The sequence below is a fragment of the Lonchura striata genome, chromosome 3 (genome assembly GCF_046129695.1).
Source record: "Lonchura striata isolate bLonStr1 chromosome 3, bLonStr1.mat, whole genome shotgun sequence".
Lineage (NCBI taxonomy): Eukaryota > Metazoa > Chordata > Aves > Passeriformes > Estrildidae > Lonchura > Lonchura striata.
In genome coordinates, this window is record NC_134605.1 from 61,777,652 (window position 1) to 61,791,809 (window position 14,158).

Below are 14,158 nucleotides of genomic sequence, written 5' to 3' on the forward strand. Positions count from 1 at the left end.
CTCTGAGAAAACAAGGCAGGACATGGGGAGTAGACTCACCAATGCTGGTGCACTCCATCGTGTGGTTGTTGGCTTCCAGCCCATCAGGGCACTTTTCAAGGCACTTTCCACTGTATAAGTAAAACCCACTTTTACACTTTGTGCAGAAGTTTCTGGTGAAGCAGGTATCACAGTCAGCTTTACATTCTGAAATGCAAGCAATAAACAACAACATTGTTTCTCTTTGCTATGAACTGCCACGGGCTCTCACGCATACACCAGACTCACACAATCCTAGAAATGTCAGACAATCCTCAAAGGAAGCAAATTATGTTAGGTCTTCTTCCTGGCCAGTACACATGGTGAGGCCAACCACAAGTGACCCTGGCATGGGTGAGAATTTAGAAAGGATGGCCTGATGCGGAACAGCCTCACACTGCTAATCTTCTTGGACACCTATGCAAATGGCAGGCAGAGCAGAGTGCATGAGAATAACACGGTGCTGGCTTCTGCCCTATCCTGGCACCACATAGGTACCAATTAACCCCATGGGACACAAATGCTGGGTCAGCTCCACACTCCTATCTCCTATCTCTGGGAGATAAAAAATATTCATCCAGGAGAAAAAAAAATATGCCAAAATTTAGAATCTGCTTAGGAGTGGTTTTGATCAACATATCTTTTTTTTTTCTTTAAATGATTCCCTGATGTTCAATCAGATGTTCTGTAATATTTAATGTATTCTCTATTTGACTACTCAAATTGGCATTGCTGATATATTTCCCAATTCTCAGAAATTTTTAAGAAAAATGCATAAAACCTTATGTATGGCATGACTCATGTTTGATATGCAAGGCCACACACTACTGAAAAGTGAGCAAATACTTTGCAGTGTCAAGTTACTCTGTAAGACTTTACTCTGGGGTCCATTCATTAAATAACATTTATTACCAGGTAAAAACTGTGAGAGTTTCTTGGCCATCACTCTTATGTTTTTATAGAACCTGTGGGATTAAAAATAGTGAATTCAACAACAAAAAGAAGAGTGGGGAGAATATTGTGATCTTTTCCAGTTCATTTATGGTTCAAAAATCCATAGTGGGGTTAAAATGTTGCCTGAGCAGCATAGAGTTGACTTCTCTATCCCTCAGCCCAGAGACAACACAAACCGGTAAATTCCCCCAGTTCAGGATGAAACTTGTCCAGCTGAAGCCTGGCCAGCTTCTCCAGGCATTCAGAGGAGTACAGTGAGTGTGAGACAAGCTATAGAGACCAGGGCAAACCACATCTTCAAAGAATGCCACCTGCCATCTTATTTCCTTGTCACAGGGGTCAGGCGAGTAATGGCAGCGGGTTAAACAGCTCCAGCCACCAAGACTCAGCATTCCGAAGTCCCCTCTCTCTTCAGAGCTGCTGCCATTCTCTCGCTTCTGGAGGTCAGTGCCTGGTGCCCACCAGTGCTTCCCCTTCACATGGGGATGTAGAGGAGGAGGAGGCCATCACCTGGGTTCTAGGCAGGGCATTCACGGAGAGCCAGGATCCCTGAGCTTTAGGCCATTTTGTGGTCTTTAACTTCTTGCTTGGGCTAATATTAATTGCACTACTACAAAGCAAAAAAGGACATGGCCTGTCTGTCTCCTTCTCTGTTCACTTGACTCCTAAGGAGACACAGCATTCAAGAGAGAACAAGAAAAACCATGTGCTTCCCCTTTCCCCAGCACTTACTTGCACACTTATTAATGTCGGGATACCGTGTCCCATAGTATCCGCTTGGACACGAGGAAAGACATACTCCAATCTGTTTCATGCCAATCCTCTCCAGAACAAAGAAGAGCCTGGGCTTACATGACAGGCATCCGTTGTAGTCAGAGCATGTAGCACACCCTCCTTGGCAACCCTGGCTCACGTTAGGATGCACTGAGAAGAATTAAAAAAAAAAACAAACTGTGAGAAAACAATACATTAAACAAGACCATGAAATAATGGCTCCTCTGCACTTGGAAAGGTGGATCATCCATCTTTCTGACAGCTCTTAAAGATTGCTTCATTTTTTCTTGTGTCTCTTATGACCTGACTTGCCATTTCAGACATTATTTCATCTGCATAAAAATGAGAAGCTCAGCTGACATTTTCACATCTTGCAGAAATAGCCAGCAGTAAATGATCTTTGAAATAAACTGTATGGAACAGCAGCATTTTAGAGAACATTCATTTTTCTTTTCCTTATTTTCAGGGGCGTTTTCTGCCTTGTGTGCACTTGGCTCAGCAGATAAATTCAAGTTCACTTATTCTTACTTTTCCTAGTTGGATGATTAAAAATCAATCTAGTGTATAATTTTCTTCATTGACTAAATGCCATTTTATTTTGAGTTCTGCTGCGCAGGAATATGCTCTTGTAAGATCTGATGGTACTTTGCCTTAAAAAAAAGACACAGGAGAGCCATCCTTCTCACCCTCCTTCTTTCCCTGGAATGTTCTCTCTGGCATGTTTTTAATCTCTAACAATTACAACCTGATGTTTAGACTTAACTGTGGCATTTACTCTGCTCCAGTCTCAGCACGTAGCATAGGTAGGATTATATTTGCCTTTCAATTGAATTGTTCTAATTCTTCAGGCAAGGAAAGCGAAATTTATTACACTCACTTCTTTAGGGGCTTGGGGATTGCAGGAAAGAGGATGCTGTTGTAGATTATCTTTTCAGTAGCAGACATTAATCTGCTGTGTGATACAATGTAGTATATTACTTCTCAGTGGTAGAGAATAAAGTTTTGCATCCTCCTGTACTTTAGAAGTTGTTACCTACTTTTAATTCCTTCTTGCTTGCTTTCTTAAATAAACTGAAACTAAAAAAATAATGGAGCATCAAGTAACTCCAGACCCTGTGTCCCCTCTTTTTTTGGCCTTGTCTTGAATGAAAAAAATGGTCATTTTTTTAAGCACAAGCTTTAATCTCTCAGCCTAACACATCTGGTTATATTTCATATATTGAAGAAATATAGTCCTCATTTACATGTGTGCCTTGTATTTCTAAATACTATTGGCTTCTGCCTTCTCCTCAGGCCAGTGATAATTTTATAAATATGCACATGCATGGTGTGATTGCATATTTTAGTGCTTTGATTGTGTTTTGATCTGCAGACACTGCTAAATAACTTGCACATATGATTAACTTGTCTTTTTCAACTCCTTTCTGTGGAGCCCTTGGAGGCAGACCAGGAGTCCATGTGAATCCATGGCTTACATATTGAGAGGCACCACTGCCTGCTGCTCAGGGCAGGGCTGCCTGGCAGGGAAGTTCAGGAACTCCTCTGTGCTTTGTTCACTTACACTCTCAGCAGAAATGACATGTCCCATGAATGGGAAAAACACTTTGCTGTGTTCTGAGGTTTCAATGACAGGTTCTGCGATCTGAAGAATCTCAAAGGGAATTCAAGTTCACTCTTCCTCTTTCATTAATAAAATGAGAAATGAGGGTTATTTGTCGCAGTAGGGCTGGACATACATGAGATGTGCAAACTTTGGCCTTGCTGTGCACAAAAAATTTCAGTAAGAATACAAGAACTCAATTCTCTGTGCACACTGAGACACTCATTTTGTAGCATAATGGAGAGGAAATTGTGTTTACAATGAGGACATGACAGCACTATGATAATAAATGACATTCAGCAGTGAGAAGTTGCAACCCCAATTCAGTTATCACACTTGCTTTCACTAGACTCTCAAAATACAGAGTACTTAATAAATGTAACACTTTTTTCCCCCTGAAAACATTCCAAAGTCACAGAGCTTATTGATTTTGAAATTAAGAGCCTAGGAATTTTTTTCTTTTTAAAGTTAAGTAAATGAAAATGAAGTAAATCCTTGTCTCTCTCCTCTGTCTTGTTGCCCTTGTATGAAACTACTTTAAAAGGCAGACACAGTAATGTGATCTAAGAAGCTGACATTATTTAAAAACTATCTGTGACTTTCCTTCATTAAGTCTGACAGTTGGATGAAAAAGCAGCTGAAGTACAAAATATTTGTCATCAAAGCTGCTGTATAAAATATGGATGATCATTTTTGACAGGAAACATATTATGTGTGAGCACCTGTGACACATCATTATTAATAGATTCTCTTGACAGAGAAAACATTATGTGCAACTGCTCTGAGGTCAAGATGTGTGTGTGAGCTGAGACAGGCAATTCTTTACTATTGAAAAATGATAATTCTCTATAGCTAACATCCATTACATGGCAAATTTCCATATTCCCTTTAACTGCAGAAGTACTAAGTATAAAATAAAATGTACTCCTAGCCATTTTCACAATTTATGCCTCTTTCCATGCATTCCAGAAACATCTCATACAAATAACACAGCAAGAAATGGAAAGCATAGTTCCAAATGAAGAATGTTATTGCTAGAGTTACGGAGCAAGGAATAGGACAAAGTATGCAAGCCAAGCTCCACTGATTTCATGTCATGTTATAACTAATTGTGTGAAGCAAAATTAGCTCCAGTTCTTGGAATTCTTAAAGAAAAAAGCACTGAAAAGTCAGAATTAACATTTTACATGAAGCACGTGTTTTTTCTCTTAAAAACTATTAAAGAGAAGCACTTTTTCGATTGTCTCTTACTGCATCTGACTTTTTTTTTTTTTTGAGTCTTATATCTGTATAATAAAATAGTTTTTCCTTTGTCTTGCAATAAGGGTAGACCCCTATTCTGACCTAGGCAAGAATCAAAGCAGAGAGGGACAAGCCACATGCTCCACAAACTGGCATTCTTTGAAAGCGTTGGACTTTGTCATTGAACCCGGAAGAAAATAAATTGTGGAGCAAAAATATTTGTGCCTAGAGAATGAGACAATGTGCTTGAAATTAGGCATCTCCAAGCTCCAGCTGAAGATCTTGCTCTTGTTACCTCTCAGCCTCATCCCTCTCTGGTTCAGATCCAGATGCTTGCTATATCCTTGCAATGTATGGGCCAGTCCTTTCCCTGATGCAAAGGCTGAGTGGGATTGGAGGGATTCCAGAATCGATTCAATCTTCTGGGTACAGAACTGGCCCTTATTCTTCCTCTCTCATTGCAGCAAATTATTAGTCACTGCAGATCTCAAGTGCTTCACCAACTGCAACCATGACCCCAAGGAAGCAACCAGAAGTTTTATCTTTTATTTCCCTGTATCAGACACTGAGCTCAGAGTTTAAGTTATGTGCCCCAGGAAGCTGGAAACATAAACCCCATCTAGTGAAATCCAGTCACAACATACCAGGTGTAAGCATTGTTTTGAATTTCTATACAAAGGTAAAGAGTAGAAATGAGTAAGTAATTTATATCCACCTTAACAAACACTTTGAAGTGAAAAAGCAGGTGATAAAGCATGAGGAGATCACAGACCACTCCTGCTAGCCACAAATTATAGATGTGGTAAGAGGGATGAAAAGAGATTCAGTGCCTTGGCAGAGCATTGGGCACTGTGGCCTTGTGGGTTAGACACTGGCTGCAGAACCAGGAGGTATGGAGTGTAGCTTTGCAAATATGTCCAAGACATGCTCTTGCTAAACACACTTGCTTGAAACTACTTGGTCTTTGGTGCAGCCTGCTCCATTACAAAGACAAAAAAAAAAAAAAAAAGAGAAATATAAAATATTCTCAACCACTTTCAGAACTGACTCAATGGAAATGAAATACTCTATGCATGACCCTAATAACCATTGAGTGCTCCACCCTCTTGTATCCAAACACATTTTGAGCACAGTGAAATCATAGACTCTCAAGGATGGAAAATGCAGCACAGCAGTGGGCAAAGCAAATGGCAGGAGCACAGAGACCTACAGACAAGTTCTTTCTCAGCTTTTACACAAACATCAGCCAGAAGTGACACAAACTACTCACTTGCAGACTCATGACTGCCTATAGGTCCAAAATCTATTCCTTATTTTTTCTCTTTGTAAAACCTAAATACTGGAGATTAGATAAGGCCCTAAATGAATGTTGAACTATTCCCATCTCCTGTCTGGCTTTAAGCTCTTTTTTTCCCAGAGGCCTCTTTTTGTGCAAGCCATTTGTCCAGATATTAGTTTTAAGTCTCATTAGCAAATGAAATCTCAGAATATTTTCCAAATACCTACTCTGGAAACAATGAGTCGTGGTCTTTGTTAAAAGTAGAAAGTTAAGGAAGGATAAGGAGCTGAGTTTGAATCTGAACTTTCGTGGACAAGAAACTAGTTTTTGACCTTGTGCAGCAAGTAAATTCTAAATCTTTGCAATGGCATTTTTCAATCAGTTTTACTCCATGTATAGATTAAAATTTATGGGATAGAAAAAATGGAAATAAGAAAATGCAGGAGAAATCCAGCTGGGTATACATTCTGACAGCCAGGGGAAAGCATGGTGTAGAATATTCTTTGCCCATCTGCCACAGCTGAGGTGCACGGTCTCATCACTGCTCTCCAAAATCAAGATATCCCTTTAGAGGTTTGCTCTTGAAATGGAGCAAATGGAATCCATCCCTGCTGCTGCTCCTGGTTTCTCAGGCTTGCGTGTTCTCACAGGAAATATTTTCACAGCAGAGCTGCTCTGGAATCCAGCCTTCCCAGCTGGGCTGCCCCTTGCTGGAGAGCCAGACCCCACCTCAGATATTACCACCATGCAGAACCCGCACCCAGACATTAGCCCTTGTGCTGGTGGGGATTTGGGATGGGAAATCCCATGGGTTCTTGTGTCATTCAATTGCTCTGGGTGCTCACTCACGTTCCTCTTTCCCTTGCCTAGTGAGAAGCAGCTGCCTGTGGTGGTGGCCTGAAAACAATGCTTCGTGTGAAGCAGAGCTACTCTCAATCATTCAGACTGTCCTTTAGGCAAGCGCAAACAGCATTTGGCAGTCAGCTCTTCTAATGAGAAAGTCATTAAGGAATTCAGTTTGCAAACCACAGCGTATTTCCGCAGACTCTTTCTTGGACAGTGTCTCTTTGTGCAGAAATGCGCTAGAGGTGGGACACACAATGGTGGGGCAAAAAAGCTGAACTGTCATGTAGGCAGCAGGCAGTGCTGAGCAAGGACAAAGCCCAGGAGTGGTAGGACAGCCCTGGGAGACCCAGTATGCATGGGCTTGATAAATTTGCATTATCAGTGCTAAATAGATTGCCAGCCTGGGCCAAGGTGAAACCCGAGTTCAGCCTTGCAGGCTAAGCTCTGCTTGATCACTAGGCCTTAAATCACCTGCAGGAAGGCAAGGGACTGGATGTGCTGGGATAGAGGAGCAGCTGGGGAAGATAAACCTGTACATGGCAATTACTATTCTGGATTGGCAATAAGTTTTCTGGGATGCAACTGAATCCGTGGTGATAGCTGAGGAATGTGGACTCTGCTCAGCCTCCTCTGGATCTACAGGAATCTGAGGCACCCACAGAAGAGGGAAAGAGGAAAATCAGTCTAAAAGTCAACTGTTAAAGGCTTAATGTCTTCTGCTTCTCTTTGTGATTTGATCATCACAAATATTTTAGGACTTCTTTCTGAGAGGGTGGTAACTCCTCCAGAGATTTGCCTGACTTCTATTCTACATCAGAGTAATGCTGCCTTCTGATATAAAACATGTAGCAAAGAGGATTCTCAAGTGTCTTTCTATGTTTTGAAGGGAAAAGAAACAAAAAAATTTTCCCCAAACATCCTTCTGGATTGACAATATTTTTCTCTTCAAGAGGCATTTCACATCTGAGGGAAAAGAAACCAATCTATTTTACTCACCAAATGTCAAGAGTTCTAAAAAGCAACAGAAACGTGAGTATGGGACTGTTCCACAGTCTCAGGGAGTATCCATAACTGTTTTGTAGTGGTGTCTATGAGCAAGGAGGCCCTTGGCCCAAATGGCCAAGACCTCACTGGGGATTGCCTCATCATTATTAAACACATGTCTGGCAGAGTGATCCTGAAAACTAAGTATACTGGCAGCCACAACACATTTCCCCTGAATTCGGTTAGAAAGAGCATCAACAGGCTGAAAAGTCTCACCAGGGGTGCAGAGTTTTATGCAGTCTCCTAGCATCTTCAGCACAACAGAAATCAGCCACAACAACCACAAATGGCTCCTTGTCATTCCAGAGAGTTTTGTAAATAAACTGAAAAATTCTTTTCATGGGGAGAGAAGGGAAATTGGCTTTTTTTTTCCCCACATACTATGGAGCACCACCAACATTCAAGGATCCAGGAAGTTTAGCCAGTATAGGAACCAAAGAGGATATCTGAGAAAATTACCTTAAACAACCTGATAGTGATGGTGATGGTGAAGGCAATACTTTCTCACATCAAGTCCTAAATCCTGTAAGCAACTACAGATATTGCTTTTAGAGTCAGCTGTAATTGTTTCCAAATACCCAGCCTTCAAGACTATACATTATGAATTTTTTCTAAAATGTAAAGTCAATTACATAATCTCTGTCTTATTGTCTAGATTAAAAAAAAACTGTTATAGAAGGGTAAGTATGTGATCTATTAAAAGTAGTAACCAGTAATTGTAGTAACCTAATAATTCTATAACCAGCTGTGTTTTGACAGTTGTCAGATTCAGCTACTTGTAAATAAAGCATCTGTGCTCAGATAAAAAAGGAGGTGTGATTTTTGGAAAGAGATTATGTTTTATGCACATCTAGACAGTATTTTAATACTCTAGTCCTGCAAGTTGCTGTCATGAAGATCCCCAGCTGATTTTATACTGTTCATTTAGACACAGAGCTCTAAAAGTTGTCATCACTGTGACTTCCTTAACTCTCCAATCTCTTTCCTACAAGAGATGCAAGCTTCTACTGAGAAAAGAAGCAAAAATGTATAGTGTAAAGGCTCATTCTTTGAAATGTGTGGTCTTTCTGCTTGATGGTAACTTCCCATCTCCCATTTTTGTGTTTCTAACAAAGGTTGTGAATGCTTAGGCTATTCTGGTGGCAGCAGAGGCTGTACCCTCCACACCCCATTTCCTTCTAACATTTTGTTCTCTTAACATTCTGGAGACTTTGATTATTGCATATTACACAGATGCTCGTGTATTTCCAATCTGTATAAGGATCACTCAACTCATACTGTCAACATTACACAACTACAGTAGCATTTGCAAGTTTCTCATTTCCCACAGGGTCTTTTGAGACCAGAGTTTTTCTCTCAAAGTTTTGTTTCAGAAACCACAGAAAGAACAGCAGGATGTAACAGATTTTACTTTCCATGCTGGGGACTAGGGAGAAGGGTTTAGACAGCAAAAGCCTGTAATCCCATGTCGAAACTATGATTTCCTACTACCATGTTTACAGCATTAAAAAATTAATAAGCCAGACAGCAAGCCAGCCTACTGCCTTGGCGGTGCTCAGATGTGCCTTTGGTCAATTACTTAATATCCTCTTGATTTAATGTATTTTCCTAACTGGAACTGATCAAAAGTTTGTACTGAATGAAATTATTTCTTTCTGTATAATGATTAAATTCATACCATCCTGAAGCTAACTGGAAGCCCCAAATATGTTCCTTGCAGTAGAACTGTTCTGGACTGACTCCTGCAAACATTGAAAGGGAGCATGTCTCTTTAAATTCAAGATTTAAGATTTCAAGTCATAGTATAGGTATTAAGGAGTATCTAGAAAATCTCTTAAAATTGTGTTCTACAATTTGTAACAAGGAAAAACTCTGATCTCACATTTTCATAAAGGAAAAAGGCTAACTTCTCTGGGCTGACTGGACCATATATCTGCCAGTGACACAAAATACGGTTCATAATTCCCAGTTGAAATTAATGAATAAAATGGTGCTGCATAGAGACACTCAGCAAATGATGATCCAACTGTTTTCACCTTTCCCTTATGTCACTGGGACTCATGCTAGTCTAAAAGAGAAAGAAATCAAAAGTTTCTGACTGCAAAACATGAACAGTATGATATGAAATCAGATTAAACTCTGGTGGAAAACAGACAAGAGTCGTCATCATCACCAGTCAGTTTGGACTCATTGACAAAAGTCCTGGGCCCCTAAAGACAATGGTAAAAACTTCTGTGAAGAAAACGGGGTGAGGATAATTTTTTAATCAACATTAGCATAGTCCATGGTTTGGAGCATAGTTATCTGATTTTTAGGGGGCAGTGTGATTGGATGGCCTGTTTAGACTGGGATTAAGTAATAGGATGAGTAAAATTTAAGTAGGCATTCAAATGCTGAGAAACTGACTCAGTTCAACAGCCTCTGTGTGCCTGGATTTTCTAGTGAAGTAACTATGAATGGCACGTAGTTAGGGCTTGCTTTATCACCCCTTCTGCGTGATGCCCTCCCTTTGAAGTCTGAGCCTTTCCCTCCCAACCAGCTTCACTGCCGCACACACTGACCCACATGAAAGAAATTTAACGCTCACACCGAGCATCGTTCACTTCTCCAAAACCATAATGCATCTGACATCACTGCAGTGACACATAGCAGGCAGTTTACTGTTGAGCTACAGCTGTGCTACAAAGTATTTGAGCTGAATTATTGGGGTGCTGGTGACAAAATCAAGGCTATCATCCATTTCGTGCTAAAGCAGAGAAATTGTTCATTTTCTTTGTGGTGGTGCACCATCAATTCCCTGAAGACTTGCACACCAATCAAGTCAGTTGATTGGAAGAGAAAATGAATTAAAATTGATTAAAACTTCTGTTTGGTTTTTTGGTTTGGTTTTTGGTTTGTTTATTTTTTAAATTAATGTAACGTCTGTTATCCCAAATCCAATTAACAGTATAACACTGACACATCGAATTTTGTCAAAATATTTGACAAAATATTTCTATTTTTGAAGACTGTCATATTCTAATGGAATTTTATTCAATTAATAATTGTCTGAGTGGCTTTAATTTAAAATAACCATAGCAACATTGTAAAGGTGATAAAAGATTTTAAGATACAGAATTTCAATTTGAAAGTAAAAATAAATTCTACAGTAAAAAAAAATAAACTGAGGCCACCTATTGACAATAATAGGTAAAGAAAAAACTAAAACCTCATAGCCCAATAATAATATATAAAATCTGCAATTAAATAGCTAGGAAACTTTGAGTTAGTGTTATGAGTCTTATTAAACATTTTATACTAAAAGCTGAAAAGTCAATGATTTTGAAGCCATTTTAATGTTTCTGTACAAGAGCAAAAAGATATGAAAAAAGTCTAATTTTTCTTTAAAAATTGTCTCTAGCCTAAACGGAAAAAAACGCTCACATTTGGAAGATTAATGGGCACACTATGAACTATAAATTTTAAGGACGTCTTTTATTTGTCTAATATATTGTGTAATATCACTGATGTACATTGAAAGTGACATCCGACACTTTTTATGCACAATTGAAGAAGTGGTTGTAAAAATATACTTTTGTTGAAGTATTTCATTGGTAACAATGGTAAGAGTCACATCATTTGGGCTGGCTCTGCACGTTCAAGTACAAATTTGTAAGACAAATCTTCCTAACAAAGCTCTCACACAGAAAATTATCCATTTACTATTTTGTGGCCTAAGAGAGCTGCTTTTTCAGGTTCCAGATGCCTTAACCAGCTTGCAAAATATCCTTAGCACTTTGCAACGTGCTCTGTTGAAGAATATTTTTCTAATAACTCCAGTAATGAGGGAGAGAGGACTGTTCTGTTCTGTTCTGTCAAGCTGTAACTGAATTAAGTTAAGCTGATGCAGAATGAATGATTGCAATAGAAGCCATTATAGCAAATAGAACTGCCTAATATAAGTTTTACCAACAATTAGTTAGGCTTCAGCGAAAACCCAACATCCCCTAGATATTAGGCAAACATGAAATCACAGTGGTTATTTTTAAAGTATCCAACATGATAAATGTTTGGCAGCTCAGCTGGTGGCTAGTGGCTTGCCACCGCGTTGGGCTGCCATGAGACAGGGCTCGGATGTGAGATGACCGCAACAACACCACTCATAATGCTGGGCTGCTGTAGAAAAAATGTGCTAAAATATTACACAAGCAGTTGCCAAATTGGAATAAGTGATAGGAAAGAGTGAACTATGCCCTAGAAGGAAAATATCCTCCTTGACTGGCTTTTTGATCTCCTGGACTTGTATGAAGAAAGTCAAGCCATTTGTCTCACAGAGCAAACTGCTACCCCAAGTACCCAAAAAGCATATGCTCCTGGTGACAGCAATCAAAATCATCTATGAAGGGATCCAGGCCTGAGGTAGAGTAATGGACCTAGTTATCAGCTTGTAATCAGTAGACCACCAGAGCTCTGCATGATCTTGGAAATCAGCAGAAAATATTGTGATGATGTCAGTCCTGCACCTCCAAAGCAAAAATATACGCAGTCCAGCACATATGAAAAAGAACCCATGTGGGAAAAGGTAAAAGGTATAGGTTAATTTTCAGCATCTGGTTACTTTGTCTTTCCCTAACAATACCACCGAGTATTGAAGAAAATTAGGAGTTCTTAGGTTGATAAAGTTGGCTGGTTAAGGTCCCCTTCTAGCATTGTAAAGTACTAGAATCTACATTTTCAAATCTAGGACCTCCAGTGAGACAGCTAATCTCCTGGTTCATTTCTATGTATATATCCTCATTTTCAGAATGGCTGCAGAAGATGCAGGCGGTCAGAGGTCTGAAATTAAAACTATTTATTCAGGAGTCCAGTCAAAGAATTACTATTTCACTTCTAGAACCAAACTTGGAAATTTTGGCTTAATCATATTTGAGCTTAATTTTTTTCATCTGCAAAGGAGAAACAATACTTATCTCTTAGGATTGTGAGGTGTTTAATTCATGGATATTTACAATATGTCCTCAGCTTTGGCTGAAATTTCTGGCTTCTTTGCAAGCTTCAAGCAAGGCCTTCATGAGAGAGTCTGTTTCTGGCACCACATTAAAACTTGCTTTATAGAGGGTTCTCTCATATACATCAGATTGTTATGGGCACAACTATTGAGTCATGGGTGCAAGTGTGGTAACAATTTATTGTAGTTATTCACACAACATTTCCATGCACATATTTCAAAGGTGGACTGAGACAAGTTGAGAAGCCAGTTCTTTTAACTTTCTGATTTCTGCTCTGTGACTGACGAGATTAGATTATTGGAAAACATGCTATTAGCACTGGCTTGCAGCCAAAGGGTCTGCTATGGATTCTGCAAGGGGTGCTGTACTCACTGTAAATTAAGGAAAAGAGCTGGGTAAGTTACTCCAGCAAGGAATGTTCCCTTTGGGAATTGTCCACAGCAAACGAGAGCTGTGGTTGGTGAGCAAAGAGCAACAGGGAGAAGAAAAATAACAAAAAAGGTCAGAAATTTCAGGGAAATAAAAGGCTCTTTTTCTACTCTACACTGAGTACTAAGTTAACAAACTTTATGTTTCTTGATCTCTTTTATGCTACTTTCTGCCTATCCAGACCAAATTGGGAAAAAACCTGCATTTAATTACCATGTAAGCTCATTATTAAATTCCTCCCCATTCAAAAAAGCACATCAGTGTATGTTTACCTACACACATATGTTACAGACCCCTTGATTTCAGTTAAACTTGAATACCTGATTAAAATTTAGGACTCATTCTTGAATAAAGGCTCTTGTGCTTGGAGCAGACACTTATCTTCCTGAAGTAGGCAAAAGCCTAACTCCTAACATACTAACTTTGAAAATAATGCCTTGAACTTCTCAGTCATTAACTAATTCAAACTTAAACATTTGTATTTTTTAGTTTCTAAATACTTTTGGGTAATTTTGTATTGGCAAAAAAAAATTCAAATATTTTCAGCATAGCAACCATATTTTCATGGTGTCTCAGAGAGCAAAACCATTATTCATTTCTCCTTATTTTCAGAAGATTGGAAAAAAATCTCTCCCTAATACTGCAGAGAAAAACATAGCTGTGTGAATTCAAAAGAATTATGAAAGATTTTCTAGCACTACTTTATTAACTTTTTAGAATTAATATTAATGCATTTTAAATAATTGCCTTTATATTTGGGAATAAGATTCATACAGAGTTTGGAGTCAGCAGCTCTGTTCCTTTGTGTCTCAGCAAGAGATTCAACAAAGATAATAATTTCAGTGCTTTTATAATATAAAAGTGTTTGACTTTTAGATTACTAAGTAGTTTTATAAGGGGTTACTAAGCTATATCCTCACAGGAAGGCAAACAGATTGCTTTGATTTCAATAAGACTCAAACCAGTGTCCTATAAAAGGAAAGA

The 14,158-nt window shown here is 39.0% G+C and overlaps 1 protein-coding gene and 1 long non-coding RNA gene across 2 annotated transcripts in view; one reads left to right on the plus strand and one right to left on the minus strand.

Moving 5' to 3' along the window:
- Positions 1-14,158, plus strand: part of LOC110479691 (uncharacterized) — a 258,058-nt gene that overhangs the window by 47,795 nt on the left and 196,105 nt on the right. The gene's annotated exons all lie outside the window — the stretch shown is intronic.
- Positions 1-14,158, minus strand: part of RSPO3 (R-spondin 3) — a 57,806-nt gene that overhangs the window by 25,057 nt on the left and 18,591 nt on the right. The window contains exons 2-3 of the mRNA XM_021547154.3: positions 1,705-1,896; positions 40-186 (exon numbers count right to left, since the gene is read on the minus strand). Of these exons, the coding sequence (XP_021402829.1) occupies positions 40-186; positions 1,705-1,896 (339 nt within the window). The remainder of the gene's footprint in view (positions 1-39; positions 187-1,704; positions 1,897-14,158) is intronic.